Genomic DNA, 17509 nt, shown 5'->3' with positions numbered 1-17509 from the left:
TCTTTGCACCGTGTCAAGCAGACCTATCTCATGCTTAGCGTACATGCTTTCTGTTGCTGGTCTTGTTCTTTTGATTCAGTATGTGCCACCATAAATACAGCAAAGATAGTAGAAGATGATCCTGTGAAGACTCACTGAGAATCTGAAATGACTAGTTCATAGACTAGGTATATTGCCATAACTACCATATTTTTGTTTATTTTCTGTCTGTAAATTAAATGTTCCAACACATTTAAGTCACCTTTGCATTAAACTTCTGGTAAAATCTGTTCAGTTTAAACCTAAATGAAATCAATTATCTATGAATCTTGCCAAATTCTGACAAAAAGAAACTAACAGATATGTATAACCAAAATAGAGAATTAATACATAAAGCTATAAACATGAATTACCAAAATAAGGGTTGTTTTATTTATCTGCATGGCAAATTTCAAGCAATATAAGGGATCTGATAACCCAAATCACACTGAATTTTAAGCATTGGAAACAAAATCAGGGTAAAATATAGTTAACCTATTAAATTTGGTTTCTTCCTCTTTAAGGAATGTTCACAAGATATTTATGATTCCATTGATTTTTCAAATTTTGAATTTAGTCAAGTTCAGGATTACTAGCAGCCTAACCTACTGTAAAGGTACCATTTGCAGCCAATGAATGAAATATGAAAACCACCAGAAAAAATCATTCTTATTTTTCCTAACCTCTGTGCAATATAACATAAATATTGTCATGATGGTTGAACCGTTTCAGGGTACAAAACAGGGTTTGATTAGCCATCTCAACAAAAACAGTGTTAGGAGGTCTCCGCTGGCAAATGGGACCAAGACTAGTACAGTCTTACCCATATTGCCTGCTGGAAGGGTATTCTGTAGTGAACAATCCTTATATCCACCAAGTTTTGTTTTAAGGAAAAGAAAATGGTTCATATATGAAGAGACCACAAAATGTGTTAAAAATTGTGACACTTGGCTTGGTCAAAGGACCAAGACAGAGGTGAAAGTAGAGAGCTAAGACATGTAACAATGCACAGAAATTAGTTATGAACATTTACTAAGACAACAGAAGAAATATCATGACCCGTAGGACTCAACTATACCTATCAAGAGGATATAGGAAGAAGAATACAGGCAAATTGAAGTTGGCAAGAGCCTTAGGAGGTCCCTAGTCCAGCCTCCTTCTCAAAGAAAACTCAACCCTGATGTCAGACCAGATTGCTCAAGGTTTTAATCACTTGGATCTTGAAAACCTCCAAGGATGGTATCTGCACAACTATTTTGGGCAATAAATTCTACTATTCAACATTTTCTTTGTAAAAAGGTTTCACTTACTTCCAGTCTAAAACTCTCTTATTTCAATATATGACTTTTCCTTTTATCTTTGTGTCATAAACCACTGTGAAGAACCTTGCTTCATCTTCTTAATCATCTCCTCACAGCTATAGAGGACTGCTATTAGGTTCTCGCAAAGCTCTCTCTTCTTCAGGCCAAAAAGAGACATTTCTCTCACTTCTCACCACTGCATCAGTGCTCCAGCTTTGAACCACCTTGATGGCCTGCCACCAAATTTCTTCCAGTTTACCTGTGTCTTTCTTGTATCATATTCTTGTATTGACAAGCTGAATACAAATGCTATGAGTGCTGTTTGGTTCCCAGTTGAGGTTGGGTGTTTGTGAAAGTATATATGATACCAGAAGCATTAAAGTTCTTGAATCACTTTAGCAGAAAATGCCAAACATGAGCAACAGTAACAATATGTAAATTCCTGAGTCTAATAAAAGTAGTCAAAAGGAATTTCTACTCTCCAGGTTTTTTTAATTTCATTATTATGAATATAAATTAAGCACAAAATTGACAAAGGCTTAATATCTATGGGGGTGAAATGGCTGATTAAGTAATTCTAGTGGAGACTATCTTTCATTTTCAAAGATAAGGAGAAAATACGTTGACTGGAAAAATATTTACTCCTTGTGTTCCAGCTTTTCTCTGGCCTCCCCCCCAAAACACACAAATGTAAACATTATTTTCTATGTCATGAAAGCTAAATAGCATTTGTTTTCATTTATGCTTCTGCACAAGTTCCTCTTTACTGGTAATTTACTAATTCATTTTCAGCATACTAACACTTCCAGAAATTTATTACTAAAATTTAACCTGTCTTCACAACTGTGCATGCATTCATTATTATTATTATCGTTAAAAATGCATTAACCCCAATACAAAAGTAACTTTATTCATGCACTATTCTAACTCAGCTTCTAAACCATCTCTTCCGTAGATACACACATAAATGTTGCTTATGCATATGCCACATTCAAAACTTCTGTTATATCAAGGTAAGCATAGGAGTAGTTTGGACATGAATATTATGATAGGGTAACTAACACTAGGTAAGAGCAAGCACATAATCAATCGTTATTATACAATCAGATTTTGAAATAAACTTATGTTTTACCATTATACAATTCAATATGAAAACATAAAAGATTTCAAATGCACATTGATACAGATATTTTCATATATAAACCTTTCCATATAGTATATAGTCTTAAATAAATAATAAAAAATAGACACCTAAATAACTATCCTACTTTCTAGAGATTTTGTTGTTGCTGTTTTAACAGTTCTCAACAGAACTGAAAATCAAGACATTTAGGAAGAATTCAGCTCAGACAACATTAGCTATTAAAAGTTGAGTTTCTAGTCAAAGCTACATATGTAGGCTACCTCAACAGTGAATGGAGAGTGTGAGGAACCATCAGAAAGTGTTTCTTCTCAGTTATCTTAGCTATCATTTTAAAACCAGAACTGTTCTGAGGATATTCTGAGGATATTTTGGGGACAAGGTTCTGTACTCTAACTTACAAAGGAAGCCCACTTTACACTCTTACACATGGACATAGTTTTATGAAATAACTCTGGTTTAAGAGCTCTAACTACATTTACATAATTTTGTAATACAGGTATCACTTGGAAGCTTGCATTGGCAAAAAAAAGAGCCAGTTATTAGGCATCTGAACCTGTAAATGCTGATTTAAATTTATACGCAGTTTTCCTAACTTATTTATCAAAAGAAGCAGAGTAAGCATTGTGCCCTCAATTTGAAATATTTCAGGTATAGACTATGAAGTCCACTGATAGATCTAATATTAAATGCATTAAGGAAACATTAAATAAATTTGACTAAAGAGAAATGGAGAATATGTGAGTACCTTAAAAAGTAAGAGGTGTATTACCATGCTTTTCCATGCTGTAAATCTGCAAATCCATGGACAATGACTACACATACAAGCAAATGAAAGCAGCTGACCACGTACCCACACACCTTGGCAGAGGTGCACTCCATACTCGTCGGCCACCACCAAGACAAATAATCTCTGAAGCTCCTTCTAAACGATATCCAGGTGAACAGGAGAATGTCAGAATATCTCCCACTCCAAAATTAAATCCTATTCTGTTACCAAATTGTGGGATCCCAGGATCTTCACAGGGTTCAAGATTATACTCTGAAAACAAGAGAGTGAGTCAGCTTCTAAGAGAGGACAACATTTTCTATCAGTCATATTTTTAATATTGTAGTCTCATAATTTCTGTATATTTTCCCTGACTATCAATACAGATTTCACATTTAAAAACAAAATGAATGCGGGAATGTTACATTGGCAATTATGCTACATTAAAACATAAGACTAATAAATATATTCACAATGATTTTAAGATGCATAACACAACATGCTTTATCACTCTTGTAAGAGCCATAAATGTCCCAGGTACAAAAAACAAATTAAAACAATGACACAGCATAAAAGCCTAAATAATTGACACTTGGGCTCATCTGGAATTTCACTAACTGAAATTAAACTAGTTTTGTTTCCTCCTCTCACTTGAGAATGTGTCTTACATTTAACTGCCATCTCATTTATCATGTAGTAGAAATGTCTCTACAGAGGCACAGAGGTTTGCTTGCTTTGAAACTGTTGTGTTTAGGAAACAACCTATATAACTTTTTTTTTTCATTAGGTAAAATACTGAAAAAAATATTTTTCAGGAGCCAGATATTACAAGCATTTCCTTACCAGAGAAAGAGATATTAAAACCTTCATATGATATTGAAAAGTCTGAAATAAAGCGCAACTGAGCCCTGAAATTTCCATAGAGGCCAGCATTGATAGGTGAAGGAAGCTCTGAGCCAGTCAGACGTGCTAATGGCTGTGTGAAGCTGCCATTCTCTGTTATTAGTAAGTAGTCATGATGATCCTCCAAATGAAAGGTGTAGAAGGTGAACTGCACTCCTATCAGAAAAAGTAGAAATAGATTTACATATCACACTATGTACTATCAATGTAATTAAGCCAAGGATTAAATTTATGCATTTCATTATGAATCGTGGTTCAGAAAATTATGATAATCCGATTTTTTTAAAACTTAGTATCTTTCCTGATTTTAATATGAAAATATCTTTGCAGCAGGTCTTTTGGTTTTGACACTATCTTTCATTTTGCCTTTAGCTGTAAAATACGGATGTTTGATTCAGAGAATTCAAAGATATATGCTTGCATTTTTGAACATACTATGTCTGTTCAAAATTACAAACTGTTTATGGCAGAATGGGAAAGGTAAACCTTGTTTCTTACAGTCACTAGTATCCTTGTATAGGAGCAGTCAAAGGAAAGGCTATAAGAAACATGAAATTATATTCTCATGGCACATACAGGAACAGCAGCATTTTCTCCCAAAAAAAAGGGAGGTCTCTTGACAAGATGTGGCATATGTCAACAGCAAGTTTTTTGCAAAACATCAGATACAAATGACATACCTAGAAAAGAAGATATATCCTGGAACACAATAGCAATAAAAAGATTTAAAGGTCAAGACAAACAATTAAATTACTTTTTCTGCATTTCTGTAACTAAGTTAGACCATGATCTTTGCGTAGAATGCACACAAAAGTCAAGAAAAAGAAACAGGAGAAAACATTAGCTAGCTTAAGTGATTATTGGGACCTCTAGTGTAATAGCATTTTCAGTTTTATAAAAGATATAAACCAATGATTCAGGCTCTGTAAAATATTTCTAGTAATGTAATGCTTAGGAAGATCCATTCATGTGATTGAAGATTAATGTAGTATATGAAGATTAATGATCTTTGGGTGCTTTTATGGACAACAGATTTTTAATAATAGAAATAATCAAAAAGCAAACAAATACTTCCCCACTCCCCCCCCCCCCCGACTTCCCAAACAGGGTAACAAAATCCAAGACTAAATCTATCTTTTCTAGACTTCATGTGCAGCTTTAGAAGCTCACAGTATAATTTTCCTGTAGTTTTTTCTACAATACATTGGATCCCTGAGGTTGCCTCAAATGACATTAGACATTTATGTTAATGCAACTCAATCATACCTACTAAATACAGCTTGCAAGGGTATCTGGAATGTAAGGACACTTGGTTTATGAGGATATCTAGTCAAGGACCTTTCAGTATAGGAAGCAAAGACAAGAAATGACAGAAGTAATGGATTATATACACTCATACACAAGCTTTAATGAGCAGGATTTAGTTGAGACAGTGGAAATTAGAAATTTACTGTGGAGTATTTGAGGGAATTTGTGAGATTATGTAAAACTTAGTATAAGATTTTTAAATGGTATTTTGAGACTGCAAAACTTTTTGTGGGATGTTCAGGGCCAAAGCCAAGTAAAGGGAGGGATCATGGTGGATAAGGGAGAAAAAAAGTGTTGGTAAATGGAGAGCGTTAAGCCTCTCTTACTAATCCCTGCACCCAACCACCACAACCTGTCCTCTATTCTATTTAAGCTCTGTTCCTGACTTTTTAGTGTGCATGTCCTCTGTCCAGAGTGTGAGCGCATGTGTGACCACTAGTGAACATTAGCATGGACTGCCTGGTGAGCAGGATGATGTCAGAGCCCAACAACTGGAAAAAGGGCCATCAGTCACAGAGGGGTGGCACCTGGAGGGAGTGGGATCTGGGGACCAGCTCCTGGGCTAGGACTTGGAAGGTTGTGGGACCACGTGCTTGTGTGTGTGTGTGTCACTCCTAGCAAACTCCTGTTCCCATCAGCCCAACCAGAGAAATAGGATTTGGCTGCCTGTGATGTCATGTTCATTTCAGTGCTGTTGGTGTTTCTGTGTGTGCCAGTAAAGACACTTGTCTGTGTCCATGTTAGTCTGTGTGACCAGCTGTATGTGTATGTACATATTGGCACCTTTGGAACACATGCTTAATCTTGCTGTCAGCTGGACATATGAATCGGAGCAACAAGAGAAATCTCTTGGATCTTACAGAACTCTGTATTGTGCTTCCCTTTAAAGAGACAGGAGAACTATTCAGCCTTCTCAAGTAGATATCTTCTCTTCTTATAGCTCCACACACCCCACGCCCTTGACTTGTTGTAACTTGCAGATCCAGTTAAACACACTCTTACTTAGTAGCACTGATATAGAAATTACAGGATAAGGCTGTGTGTTATGCATAGGAAAAAAACAGATAACCCAAGGAATCTATTACATATTTTAAAAATTATTAATTTAATAATTATACGAGCAAAGCCATTCATCTGCTTTGAGCGGCATATTTATTCTCCTAGACTGTGGGACAATAAACTGACAAAAATCACAGACTGAATTTTGGGAGCAAAGTTAGTTTATATTATCTTTTCAGCTAATGCATATAAATTTACCTTTGGGATAGATAAACTCTTAAATAGTTTAATTTTTTTATCATAGTTTTAGATAGGAGACAGTGTTGATCTGACATGAAAAGAAAGCTCTTAAGAGCTGCGATATATACAGAATAAGGCTGAAATTCAGGCCATATTTGTTGTATTTACTACTCTGCAGATTCACTTTGGCCCTTTTTATGCATGCATGAATACTGCAACAAAAAATCAGAAATGCCAAAGAAAATTTTATGGTAGTAACCAAAAATAATGGAATTCCTTTGAATAACAGCTGAGCTTCACTGAGTATTGTTTAAACACCAAACCCAAGGTTTAACTCAAGGGATTGTTTCAATCAATTTTCCAGATTGCCATGACATTTCTAAGCAAAACCCCAAGATATATCCCAGCAGTAACTGTACAACTTAGTTTTCTTCAGAAAATATGCTGATCACATTAATATATGCTGTGTGACAGATTATGTCTTCTCCAGAGAAGAATTTTAAAAGATATGTTCAGCTAGCTTCCTTCTCATTCTGCCTCACATGTCCCCTTCTGTATAGGGGGAATATTTAAAATCTGAAGTGAAGACAGGAAGACATAAAGCTCTAATGTAATTTCTCAGTATTAAAATCCAGACTGTTGGGGGATGGGAAAATTTACTGTTCTGCTAGTAAATGGTTTAAAATATACCATTGATACTCCACAAGTTTCACTCCACCATATATTGAATTCCATGCTAACAACAGACAAAATACAATAATTGTCGTCATGATAGATATTTCCTTTCCTCTTCATAAATAACACCAAGTACTAGACATATTAACTATATTTAAAGTGCATGTTCCATTCCCTAGTTAATAAATTTTTAAAATTAAAATAAAAGTATATCAAATTTTAATGGACATTCAAGAATTGTAACGCTGGTCTACATGAGTGCAAATGAAAATCATTCCAGAATTCCAGAAGTTTAGATACTCTTGAATAGTCAAATTAAAGTATAAATCCTCTAAGACAAGGATTCTGGATTTTAGAAGAGCAAAATTCAGTGCACTCAGGGCTCAATTGGGAGGGATTTGATGGGAAGCTTCCATGGAAGACAAAGGAGCTAGTGAGTGCTGGGAGTTCTTCAAGAACTCTCTATTGGAAGCACAAAGCCAATTTATTCTCTACAAAGGAAAGGGAAGTAAGCGGAATAAGAGGCCCCCATGGCTCAACCATGACATCCTGGGCCTACTCAAATCCAAAAGAGAAGCATACCAGAGAGGGAGAAATGGAGGATTACCCGCTGAGAACTACAAGGGCATAGCCAGAGCGTGCAGAGATGCAGTTAGAAAAGCAAAAGCCTGGCTTGAATTGAAACTGGCTGTAGATGTCAAAGATAACAAGAAAGGGTTCCTCAGACATGTCAACCATAAGCAGAAAAAGAAGGAAAGCTTAGGCCCACTGTTAAATGGAAAAGGAAAGTTAATCAACAAAGATGCTGAAAAGGCAGAGTTCCTCAACACCTTCTTCACCTCTGTCTTTACCAGCACTGCAGGGTCCTAGGCTTTGGGAACGAAATTCCCAGTTGATCGAAACACCAACCCACCATCAGTGAAAGAAGAGTTAGTACATGAATTACTGCAGGAACTTGACCCCTACAAATCAATGCGCCCTGACACCATCCACCCGAGGGTGTTGAGAGAGATGGCTGATGTCATTGCAAAGCCGCTCTCCATAATCTTTGAGAAGTCATGGAGAACGGGGGATGTCCCAGAGGACTGGAGGAAGGCAAATGTTACCCCTATCTACAAGAAAGGCTCAAGGGAGGATCCAGGTAACTATAGGCCCATCAGCCTTACTTCAATCCCTGGGAAAGTTATAGAACGAATCCTCCTGGGGGCCATCACAAGTCAATTGAAGCACATGATTGGGAGAAGCCAACACGGCTTCACTAAAGGCAGATCGTGCTTGACAAACCTGGTGGCCTTCTATGACAAAGTGACTTGCCTGGTTGACATGGGGCGGGCAGTGGACATTGTCTACCTGGACTTCTCCAAGGCCTTTGATAGGGTCCTCCACAGTCTCCTCCTGGAGAAATTAATGCATTATGGCCTAGACAAGTGGTCTGTGCAGCAGGTGGGGAACTGGCTGACAGGCCGCACCCAAAGGGTGGTGGTAAATAGCTCCTTTTCCAAGTGGCAACCTGTGAATAGTGGAGTCCCCCAGGGATTGATATTGGGCCCAATGTTATTCAATATCTTTATAAGTGATCTGGATAATGGGATCAAGTGTAGCCTGATGAAATTTGCAGATGACACCAAATTGAGTGGAGAAGTAGACACTCCAGAAGGGAGAGCTGCTCTGCAGGGAGATCTGGATAGGCTGGAAGAGTGGGCCAGTGAGAACCTTATGAAGTTCAACAAGGAGAAGTGTAAGATCACGCACCCGTGAAAACATAACGTGGGAGTGCAGCACAGACTGGGATCCACCTGGCTGGAAAGCAGCACTGTCAAAAGGGACCTGGGGGTCCTGGTGGACAGGAAGCTCAACATGAGTGAACAGTGTGCTGCTGCAGCCAAAAAAGCCAACAGGATGCTGGGTTACATCAAGAAGGGCATCACCAGCAGAGATAAGGAAGTCATTATCCCGCTCTACTCAGTGCTTGTCAGGCCTCACCTGGAGTACTGTGTACAGTTCTTGTCCCTGCTATACAAAAAGGATGTGGACAGGCTGGAAGGGATCCAGAGAAGGGCCACCAAGATGATCAAAGGACTGGGAAGCTGCCATGCGAGGCTAGGCTGGGAGAACTGGGTTTGTTCAGCCTTGAGGAAAGGAGGCTCAGAGGGGATCTCATCACCATGTACCAGGACTTAAGGGGTAGCTGCAAAGAAGATGGAGACTCCCTTTTTACATGGAGTCCCATGGAGAGGACAAGGGGGAATGGATACAAGTTGCTCTTGAGGAGATTCTGATTGGACACAAGAGGAAAGTTTTTCACAGTGAGGACAGTCAACCATTGGAATAATCTCCCCAGGGAAGTGGTTGACTCGGCCACGTTGGACACATTTAATAGTCGTCTGGACAGGGTGCTGGGCCATCTTGTCTAGACTGTGCTCTTCCTAGAAAGGTTGGACTAGATGATCCCTGAGGTCCCTTCCAACCTGTGAATCTGTGATTCTGTGAAATATTTATATTGTAGGTTGTTGTGTTTTAGCCCCAGTCAGCAGCTAAGCACCACACAGCTGCTCGCCTACCACCCCCTCCAACCCCAGTGGGATGGGGGAGAGAATGGGAAGACCAAAAGCAAGAAAGGGGGTGCCCCCTCCCCTCCTGGCTTCTTGTGCACCTGGCAGAGCCTGGGAAGCTGGAAAAGTCCTTGACTAGTACAAGCACTACCCAGCAACAACTAAAACATCGGTGTGTTATCAACATTATTTTCATACTAAGTCAGAAACACAGCATTAGGCCAGCTGCAGTGAAGAAAATTAACTCTATCCCAGCTAAAACAATGACACAGATTATGTTATTTAAGACAGTATATACAAACACAGAAATTTTATTTCTTAGCAATACAAGATATCCAGGTGTAAAATACAATTCTTAACTAAACATATGCATTTAATTGCCTGCTATTACATAATAACATCATGAAGTTTCAACGTAAAGACGTGTGTTTAAAAAAGTACCCCACAGTATTCTGGAGCTACAAGTTACATACATTTTCTTGGCAGTCTGACATCAAACTAATAAGTTTTGTTAAAAAAAAAAAAAGTCAATAAAATTTTAAATAATTTTTTAAAATCATATCACCAGTTAATGGCCAGTAGAAGATAATCCTTGAGATTCTGAAGTTGGAATTATATTAGACATGAAATAGAGCAGAAAATGAGATTTCCAGAACAAAGTTTTTCTCTCTCACTTTAAAATAACCAATTTATCTGCATAGGATTAATTTTCCCAAATGGTAACTATCTAAAACCTAGTCAGTCAGCCTCCCCTTGGACAATTCTTCTGGGGACTATATAAACCCACTGGACATTAGATGATAAAGAGGCACTTTCAGAGGATGGTTCATTCTATCTACTTTAGCTACCTTTTCAGGGTGAGATGACTCATATCCTGAAGAAATATTCATTTCTCCATTAAATACAGAAGTTGCCTAATGGACTAGCTTACTCAGACATGGAACTTTACCATTAGAAGTTTAAAGCTAAATTAAGTAAGCCTGTGACTTACTGTCAGGAAAGAAGAGCTATCTTCCTCATACAGTACTACAGGAAGAGCTTAAAGTATTAATAAGTTTTTTGCCAACAAGAACAAAATAAGAGAAGTTCATACAATATTTTCTATTTCCTACTCACAGCAAATCCTCACTCTTCAACTGCTTCCAACAGATCTTTGAGCAACATGAATCAAAATGCCCAAGTCGAACTACAACATAGTATTTATATTTAATAATATGATTTTCCTTAATAACATTTCCATGAAATAAAATTTATTGACACAAACAAGAATGTGTTTATATTGATATATGTGTGTATATAAAAGTACCAGTGTATATGTGCGTATGTTTAGACAGTTGCTCTATTTCCCTTTACATATTATTTTTGCATATTTGTTTTCTCAGGAGTCTCATCATATAAAGTGTTTTTTTCAATAGCCTCCCATAAAATGTAATTATATTGAGAATTTCAACTTTTATTTATCCCAACCCTTAAGTACTTCTCCTCTAGCTGAGGGTTCAAGAAAAAAGGTAAATCACAAAAAAATACCTACTTAATTTCTAAAAAAAACACAACACACTTTTCCAAGTACTTTCCTCCATAAACCCATTTTTAAATTAAGAAAAATTGAAGTGTTAATGTCTTTTAAGAATCCTCAAAAATATGGCTTAATCTGGGACCATATTTACTGTAGCATTCACATAATTTTCAGTCATGTATTAGTTCATGAAGACAAGTCCTTATTCATCTGTCCTATTTCTCTTCAGTGCCAGATTATGAAGCTTGGGCTGGTTATCCAATGGCTTTCAGATAGGGTGCACACAAAATGACTACAGGGCTAACAGTTTTCTTTCTTACACTTTCTATCAGTCTACCTTGCTTATCTAGAAGAACATTTACATTCTTCCCACATCCTTTCTCCTTTGCAAAAGATTCATAGTACCATATTTTCCTGCAACTGTAAAAGCCATACTTACAGGTAACAAGGGCAAATGTAGCATCAGATGTAGGCTTAGTAATTTCAGAACACTTTTTCTCTGTGGACACTTACAAGCAAATTCAGTTGACACGATGGCATCATTTGGTAGTAAAAAGAGATTGTGCAATAGCTGGAGCAATAATTTTGAAAGATACACTTTGCCACTTTAACGCTTAAAGGAGTTTTAAATGGGACATCCAGTCAGAATGATTTAACATCTAGATGAGGAACTATCACACTATTTGTACAAAATAGAACAAGGGGATCACAGATCAGCACAATTCTCTGTGAAGGAAGTCTTATTTTTATGTTCTCAATAACTCTTTCTTAGAGGAATACATCAGTGTACTTTGCCACATTTTTCATGTGCTCACAGAGAAAATCAATAAAATTGAGAACTGAACTGGCCTACCTTCTTCTCCTTTTCATTCCTTTTTCTCTATTTTTTCCAGTGTTACAGATGCAATTCTCCTTTTTGTGTTCTTACCACCTCACCCTCTTTATATTCAATTTATTGTGGTGCCTATCTCTGATTCTTTCCTTCCCTTAACATTAAATTCCTATGTGTCTCTAGCTCTTTCCACTCAGAGTACTATGCAGTCACTCCCATATTTAGAATAAACTACCAACAAAAATCTAAAAGTTTGACCCATGTCTTCTCATCTAGTCCCAAAACCTTTCACCTGAAAGCAAGTAGGACACACTATTTTAAGGAAGCATAGAAAAAGTATTCATCCTCTTTCACCTGTACGAATTAATGTGCACATATTCAACTATCTGTTGCTTGGACTATAAGCGTTAAGGGACTTTCTGTTTGGTGGAAAGCATTAGGGCCTAGTCCACACCCAGAACTGTAGGAATTATTACAATAAAAATAAACAAAACCAAAAACCAGCAATGCAGTTCCTAGTTCATTGCTGCTAACCTATATCTACATGTGTAGCACAGAATATGGGACTTAAGCATTTAAAAAAAAATTAGATAGAAAAAGAGAAAAGGATTTATTTACCTTTTCCATGTGTAACATCCACTGTCCATGTACAATTCAGCGAGTTTGGATACAGATCAGGATAACCAGGGGATAAAATTGTTCCACTAGGTCCTCTAACATCTCCACCACATAATGCTAGAAATAACAAAGAAAAGAATAATGAAAGAATTAATATAAAATTTACAGATTAAATAAAATAAAATAAAATAAAACAATTTTTAAAAAATTTCTGACTTTAAAACAACTTAAAAATAGTTGGTCAACTGATGTTACTTTACTATGTTACTGACACCAGATTTAAGCCAAATAATATAGACTGTTTTAAGGAAAGGTGATTGCAGTTCTTAATATGAGCAGCTCTTCCAAATTAATTAACACAAACTGCCTTTTAAAGCCTTAAGTAGTCAAGCTCTCAACTAGTGTCCTTTCAGAATTTTTGTTGGTGTCAACCATAGTTTCTCAGAGCCCGCACCTTGACCTAAGACAGTATTCAGCACTCCCATTTTTAACAGTAAGTTTTTCTGTTTAGCAGATGCTAAAGCTGTTGAAAGGCAGTTTGGGGGATAGGTAAATGGCAGTTTCTTGCCTGCAATTCCAGTAGAAACAGCTATCATTCCTCTTCCACTTGTTGTATAAGCCATTTCCCACCTATTGCTCATGTCTGTGCTTCCCAGCCTGCTGCCACACCAACAAGGGTGAGGGAAGGAGCTTGTCACAGGCTGGAGGAGAAATACTTCTTTCTGAGGGAGGCTGCCCCACCTGCACCAGCTGGTTTAACCTGCTCCTACTCCTCCTGTAACATCATCAGCAGCTACCAATGTAGCACTCAACAGTATGGATTGTAAAGGTGAGAGAAGTCTAAACTTCAATATATGAACAGTGCTCAAACATCTTCCTACTTCTTGAGGAGAAAGGTGTTGTGACTAATTTGTTACATCACCCATTTATACTACTGTATCTTGCTATTTTTTCTACTTATGACAATTCCTGCTACACATTGATGGGGTAAATCATGAAAGCTATACCCATCTTTGCTTTTGCTATTAATGCTATTTACTTGAGAATGAATATGTTGACCAGTCATGATTTGCTGCTTGTAGAAGTACATTCAAAACTGATTTGAGGAAAAGCCATACAATGAATTGAGGGAATATCCAGAACGTACCTTCTGTCTTACCCTGTACCTAAGCAGACATTTTTCTCAAGGAAATACATGCATTTTTTAGACATTTAAGCAGCACTGTGGAATGTTTTCATAAAGGTAAATAATTTTCATAATGAGGTTACTGCATAGCATACCATCACTATATTTAGGGCACTGAATAAAAGTAGTATACATTTAATTACAGTATTCTTATAACGCAGAATGGAACTTCATCCTACATCTTAGGATGAAGATCACCCTACTTTGCCAAGCTAAATTTGTTTGATTGTTCTAACTAACCACATTTCTGTTTTAAATATGTATCTTTGTCTGAGTAGCCTCATGATTTCTTTGACCGTGCTATTTCTCTTGCCAACTTTCTAGCCTTTTTGGCCTTGTTGTAAGCTGGAAATTTACAGATCCAGTGCCATAGGCTGAAATAGGATGTTCTAGGACCACAAGTGTCCAATCTCATAATTGTTGCCCCAGGGGAATAAACTCCCAGCACACTAATTTTCCTCCTCACTTCTCTGATGAAGAGACAATGAAGGTAACCACTGTCCACTTATCACAAGATCTTGTTATATTTAGACATTAGTAAAACAGAATCAGGGCTATCGCAGCATGTTATTGGAGCTTCTGATGCTAACTACCTACTTTGTCCATAACATAGGTCAGCTCTACTAAATAAGAAAATGCAATCAGTTTTTATAATCATGGGAAACAGCCCAAACAAGTAATGTATTTGACAGTCCATGTTTGGAAAACTTTTCAGGAATACAAATAGTGACAAAACATCTATGGCATGCCATCAGGCATTCAGTGTAACTCTATGAAGGTTAGCAGATGGAAAAAAATATCACCAAGGGAGCAGCATTTTACAAAACAAAGCCAAGATGACAGATCTGAAATATAAAATGTGCACTGGTCCTGATAAGATGGCAAACAGCCCAAACATATAATATCAGCACTAGTATCTGAATCTTTTACAGATTGCAAAGGAAAACAGAAGCACATGAACAACAAAATATAAACCTCACCAATTTTTCCAGATTCTACAAGGGACCTTTCTTTCACTTTATCTGATTAGACAGAGTTGGAAGCTAGGACACACTAAAAGTAGAATGAATACATAAGCAAATAACTGAAGCACTAGCTTGTGTACTAATGTCTAAAATGGAATATTGTGTTGCTAACACACTAATTAATAATGTCTTTGTTGTGCAAGCAGAGAAGCTGAATCAAGACATACCTTTTTTTTTCCTCCATTACTCTTTTTTTTTCAGAATAGTGAGAAATAAATTAATAAAAACTAAAGAGAATAAAAACTAAAGAGAATAAAAAATAAAGAAAACGAAATATAGAAGTGGCTGCATGAAATATAGATAGGTGCCTGGATGAATAGCATAAAGTACTTCTACAGCACTGCAGTGATCAGAAATGATGTGACAACTTAAGAAGCAAGTTTTGGATAGCTGTGAATGAAGAATAAAATTTAACACTGGAGTTCAGTGGCTAGGCCAGTTGTTTAGGTGAAATAAATTCTTACACTGTTGGGTTGATTACTTACATTTTCTTTTGCTGTAAAGCATCATAAATGCATTGGTTTTGCTCAGTAACAGGATCAGTCATAAGGAAGAGTGACATCAAGTAAGCCTAGCTTAAAAAATGGCCCTATATAGTTTGAAAATAATTTTGGCCCAAACAATTTCAGAACCTTTATTCAGGCTACTTGTGTCTCAGTTGGAGACACAAAGGCCATGCTTCATCCCTGAAATACCTAAATAGTTGTAATGAAAACACTTGATGGATGTCATTCATAAATTATCAAGTTCCATTTCAGGCCATGATTCATGCTACTATAAAACTGTTATAGAATATCAATCTTCTAATACTAGAAATAGTCTCATAATTTCTAGCTTAAATTTATTCATGGTCCATTTTTACCAATTTGTTCTTCTATTTAACTCTCATCATGTTCTTTTACCTCTTGGAGGTTCACTTTGGAAGGCTGGCAAAGCTCATTAGTAACTCTGACTTTGGATCACTTAAATGACAGAGGTTTTCTTAATCTACTTTTGTAAGATACATTTTCCATCTCTATAACCACTGCATTACCAACTGTAAGTACTTACCTGTCTGTCTTGTCACAGCAGCTGCGCTACACATATTGCTAGGACACCTCACATTAGATTGTGGCAGCAGCTAATAAGCAAGGAAGGTGACATATTTGTTCATGGATGTTTTTTCCTATTTTTTTTTTCACATCCTCTCTTCTATTTTTAACATATTTATATTTTATTGCAGAAGTGAGTCTGTATAATATCTTCCTGCAGAGGTCAGCCTTTATAGCTAGTTTAACACTTGTTCACAGAAAAAATTCTTATCTCTTAATTTTTGCATTTTATTCCATGAAATAAAACTCAACAACCACAAATTATGTCCTCAGTCATCCAAGGTCTTTGAATAAGGTTTACTACCTATTGAAAACTGATTTATTTTAATGTAACACAAGTCAATCTCAGAGTAATGAAGGGTATAGCAATAATATGTAGCTATCCAGAAAACTGGATGTGAGAAGAAGGAAGTCATGATATCAAAGAAGGACAGAAAACAATAAAAATGTATTTGCTGTTTTAGTAAGGCAAGGGAAAATAATGCACATATATATAAATTCATGTATTTCTAACTAGCAATGCAATACAAAGCCACATCTTTGTTCCTTTTCAGCCTGACTGAAGATGGTGGTATCTGGGAAATTAACAACATTTCCATATTTTCAAATTATATCACCTACCATTTTAATATATAAAGATTTTTCAGGACTAGCCGTAGGTCACCAAACACTATTCAGAAACTAAAATACAATGATGTATCTCAATTTTCTCGAAAAAGAGAAAATACACATAAGAACAGAAGCTTTCAGAAAAAAAATTACTTTTCTTAGTAAGGACAGCTTGCTGCAAGCACAAATAACTGAAAACTGTTTTCAAAGTTGATGGGAAATGAAAATGTGCCTGTATAATTGATTGGTAATAACGATTAGTTTTACAAATAGTTTCAAGCATCATCAAGAAAAACTAATAACACATGCTAGTTCAGAAAGAACCACAGAGTGAAAAGAGGATAAACCTATTTATACATAGATGTGCTTGTGTATATATAAATCTAAATGCAAGTATATATTTGTATGTGCTGCACATATATACAGAGGCCCCATTACATTAATTTGCTTAATTAACTCTAACTTCCAGCTAAAAATCTAACTCTGATATGATTTTCATTTACTGTGTAATTTGATAATAAAAGGGAAATACAAATATAGTTTAAAATTATTGAAACATTGAATTAGAATATGAATCTTATATACTGTGCTTCATAGATCAAGAAAATTCAGCATCTGTCTTCCCTAATTACAGAGGATGTAATGTGTCTTAAAATGGGATGCAGTCAAGAGGTAACAAGTAAATAACAATATGAACATCAAATTATTATAATCAACTTCCAGAAA

General features: G+C 36.4%; 1 protein-coding gene across 1 annotated transcript in view; it reads right to left on the bottom strand.

Moving 5' to 3' along the window:
• Positions 1-17509, bottom strand: part of CSMD3 (CUB and Sushi multiple domains 3) — a 669880-nt gene that overhangs the window by 271240 nt on the left and 381131 nt on the right. Inside the window, exons 22-24 of the mRNA XM_064441769.1 lie at positions 12873-12989; positions 4073-4288; positions 3314-3502 (exon numbers count right to left, since the gene is read on the bottom strand). Coding sequence (XP_064297839.1) covers positions 3314-3502; positions 4073-4288; positions 12873-12989 — 522 coding nt within the window. The remainder of the gene's footprint in view (positions 1-3313; positions 3503-4072; positions 4289-12872; positions 12990-17509) is intronic.

Source organism: Phalacrocorax carbo, chromosome 2 (assembly GCF_963921805.1).
Source record: "Phalacrocorax carbo chromosome 2, bPhaCar2.1, whole genome shotgun sequence".
Classification (NCBI taxonomy): Eukaryota; Metazoa; Chordata; class Aves; order Suliformes; family Phalacrocoracidae; genus Phalacrocorax; species Phalacrocorax carbo.
Note: the sequence above shows the minus strand (reverse complement) of the source record. Positions and strands in the feature narration are given on the sequence as shown.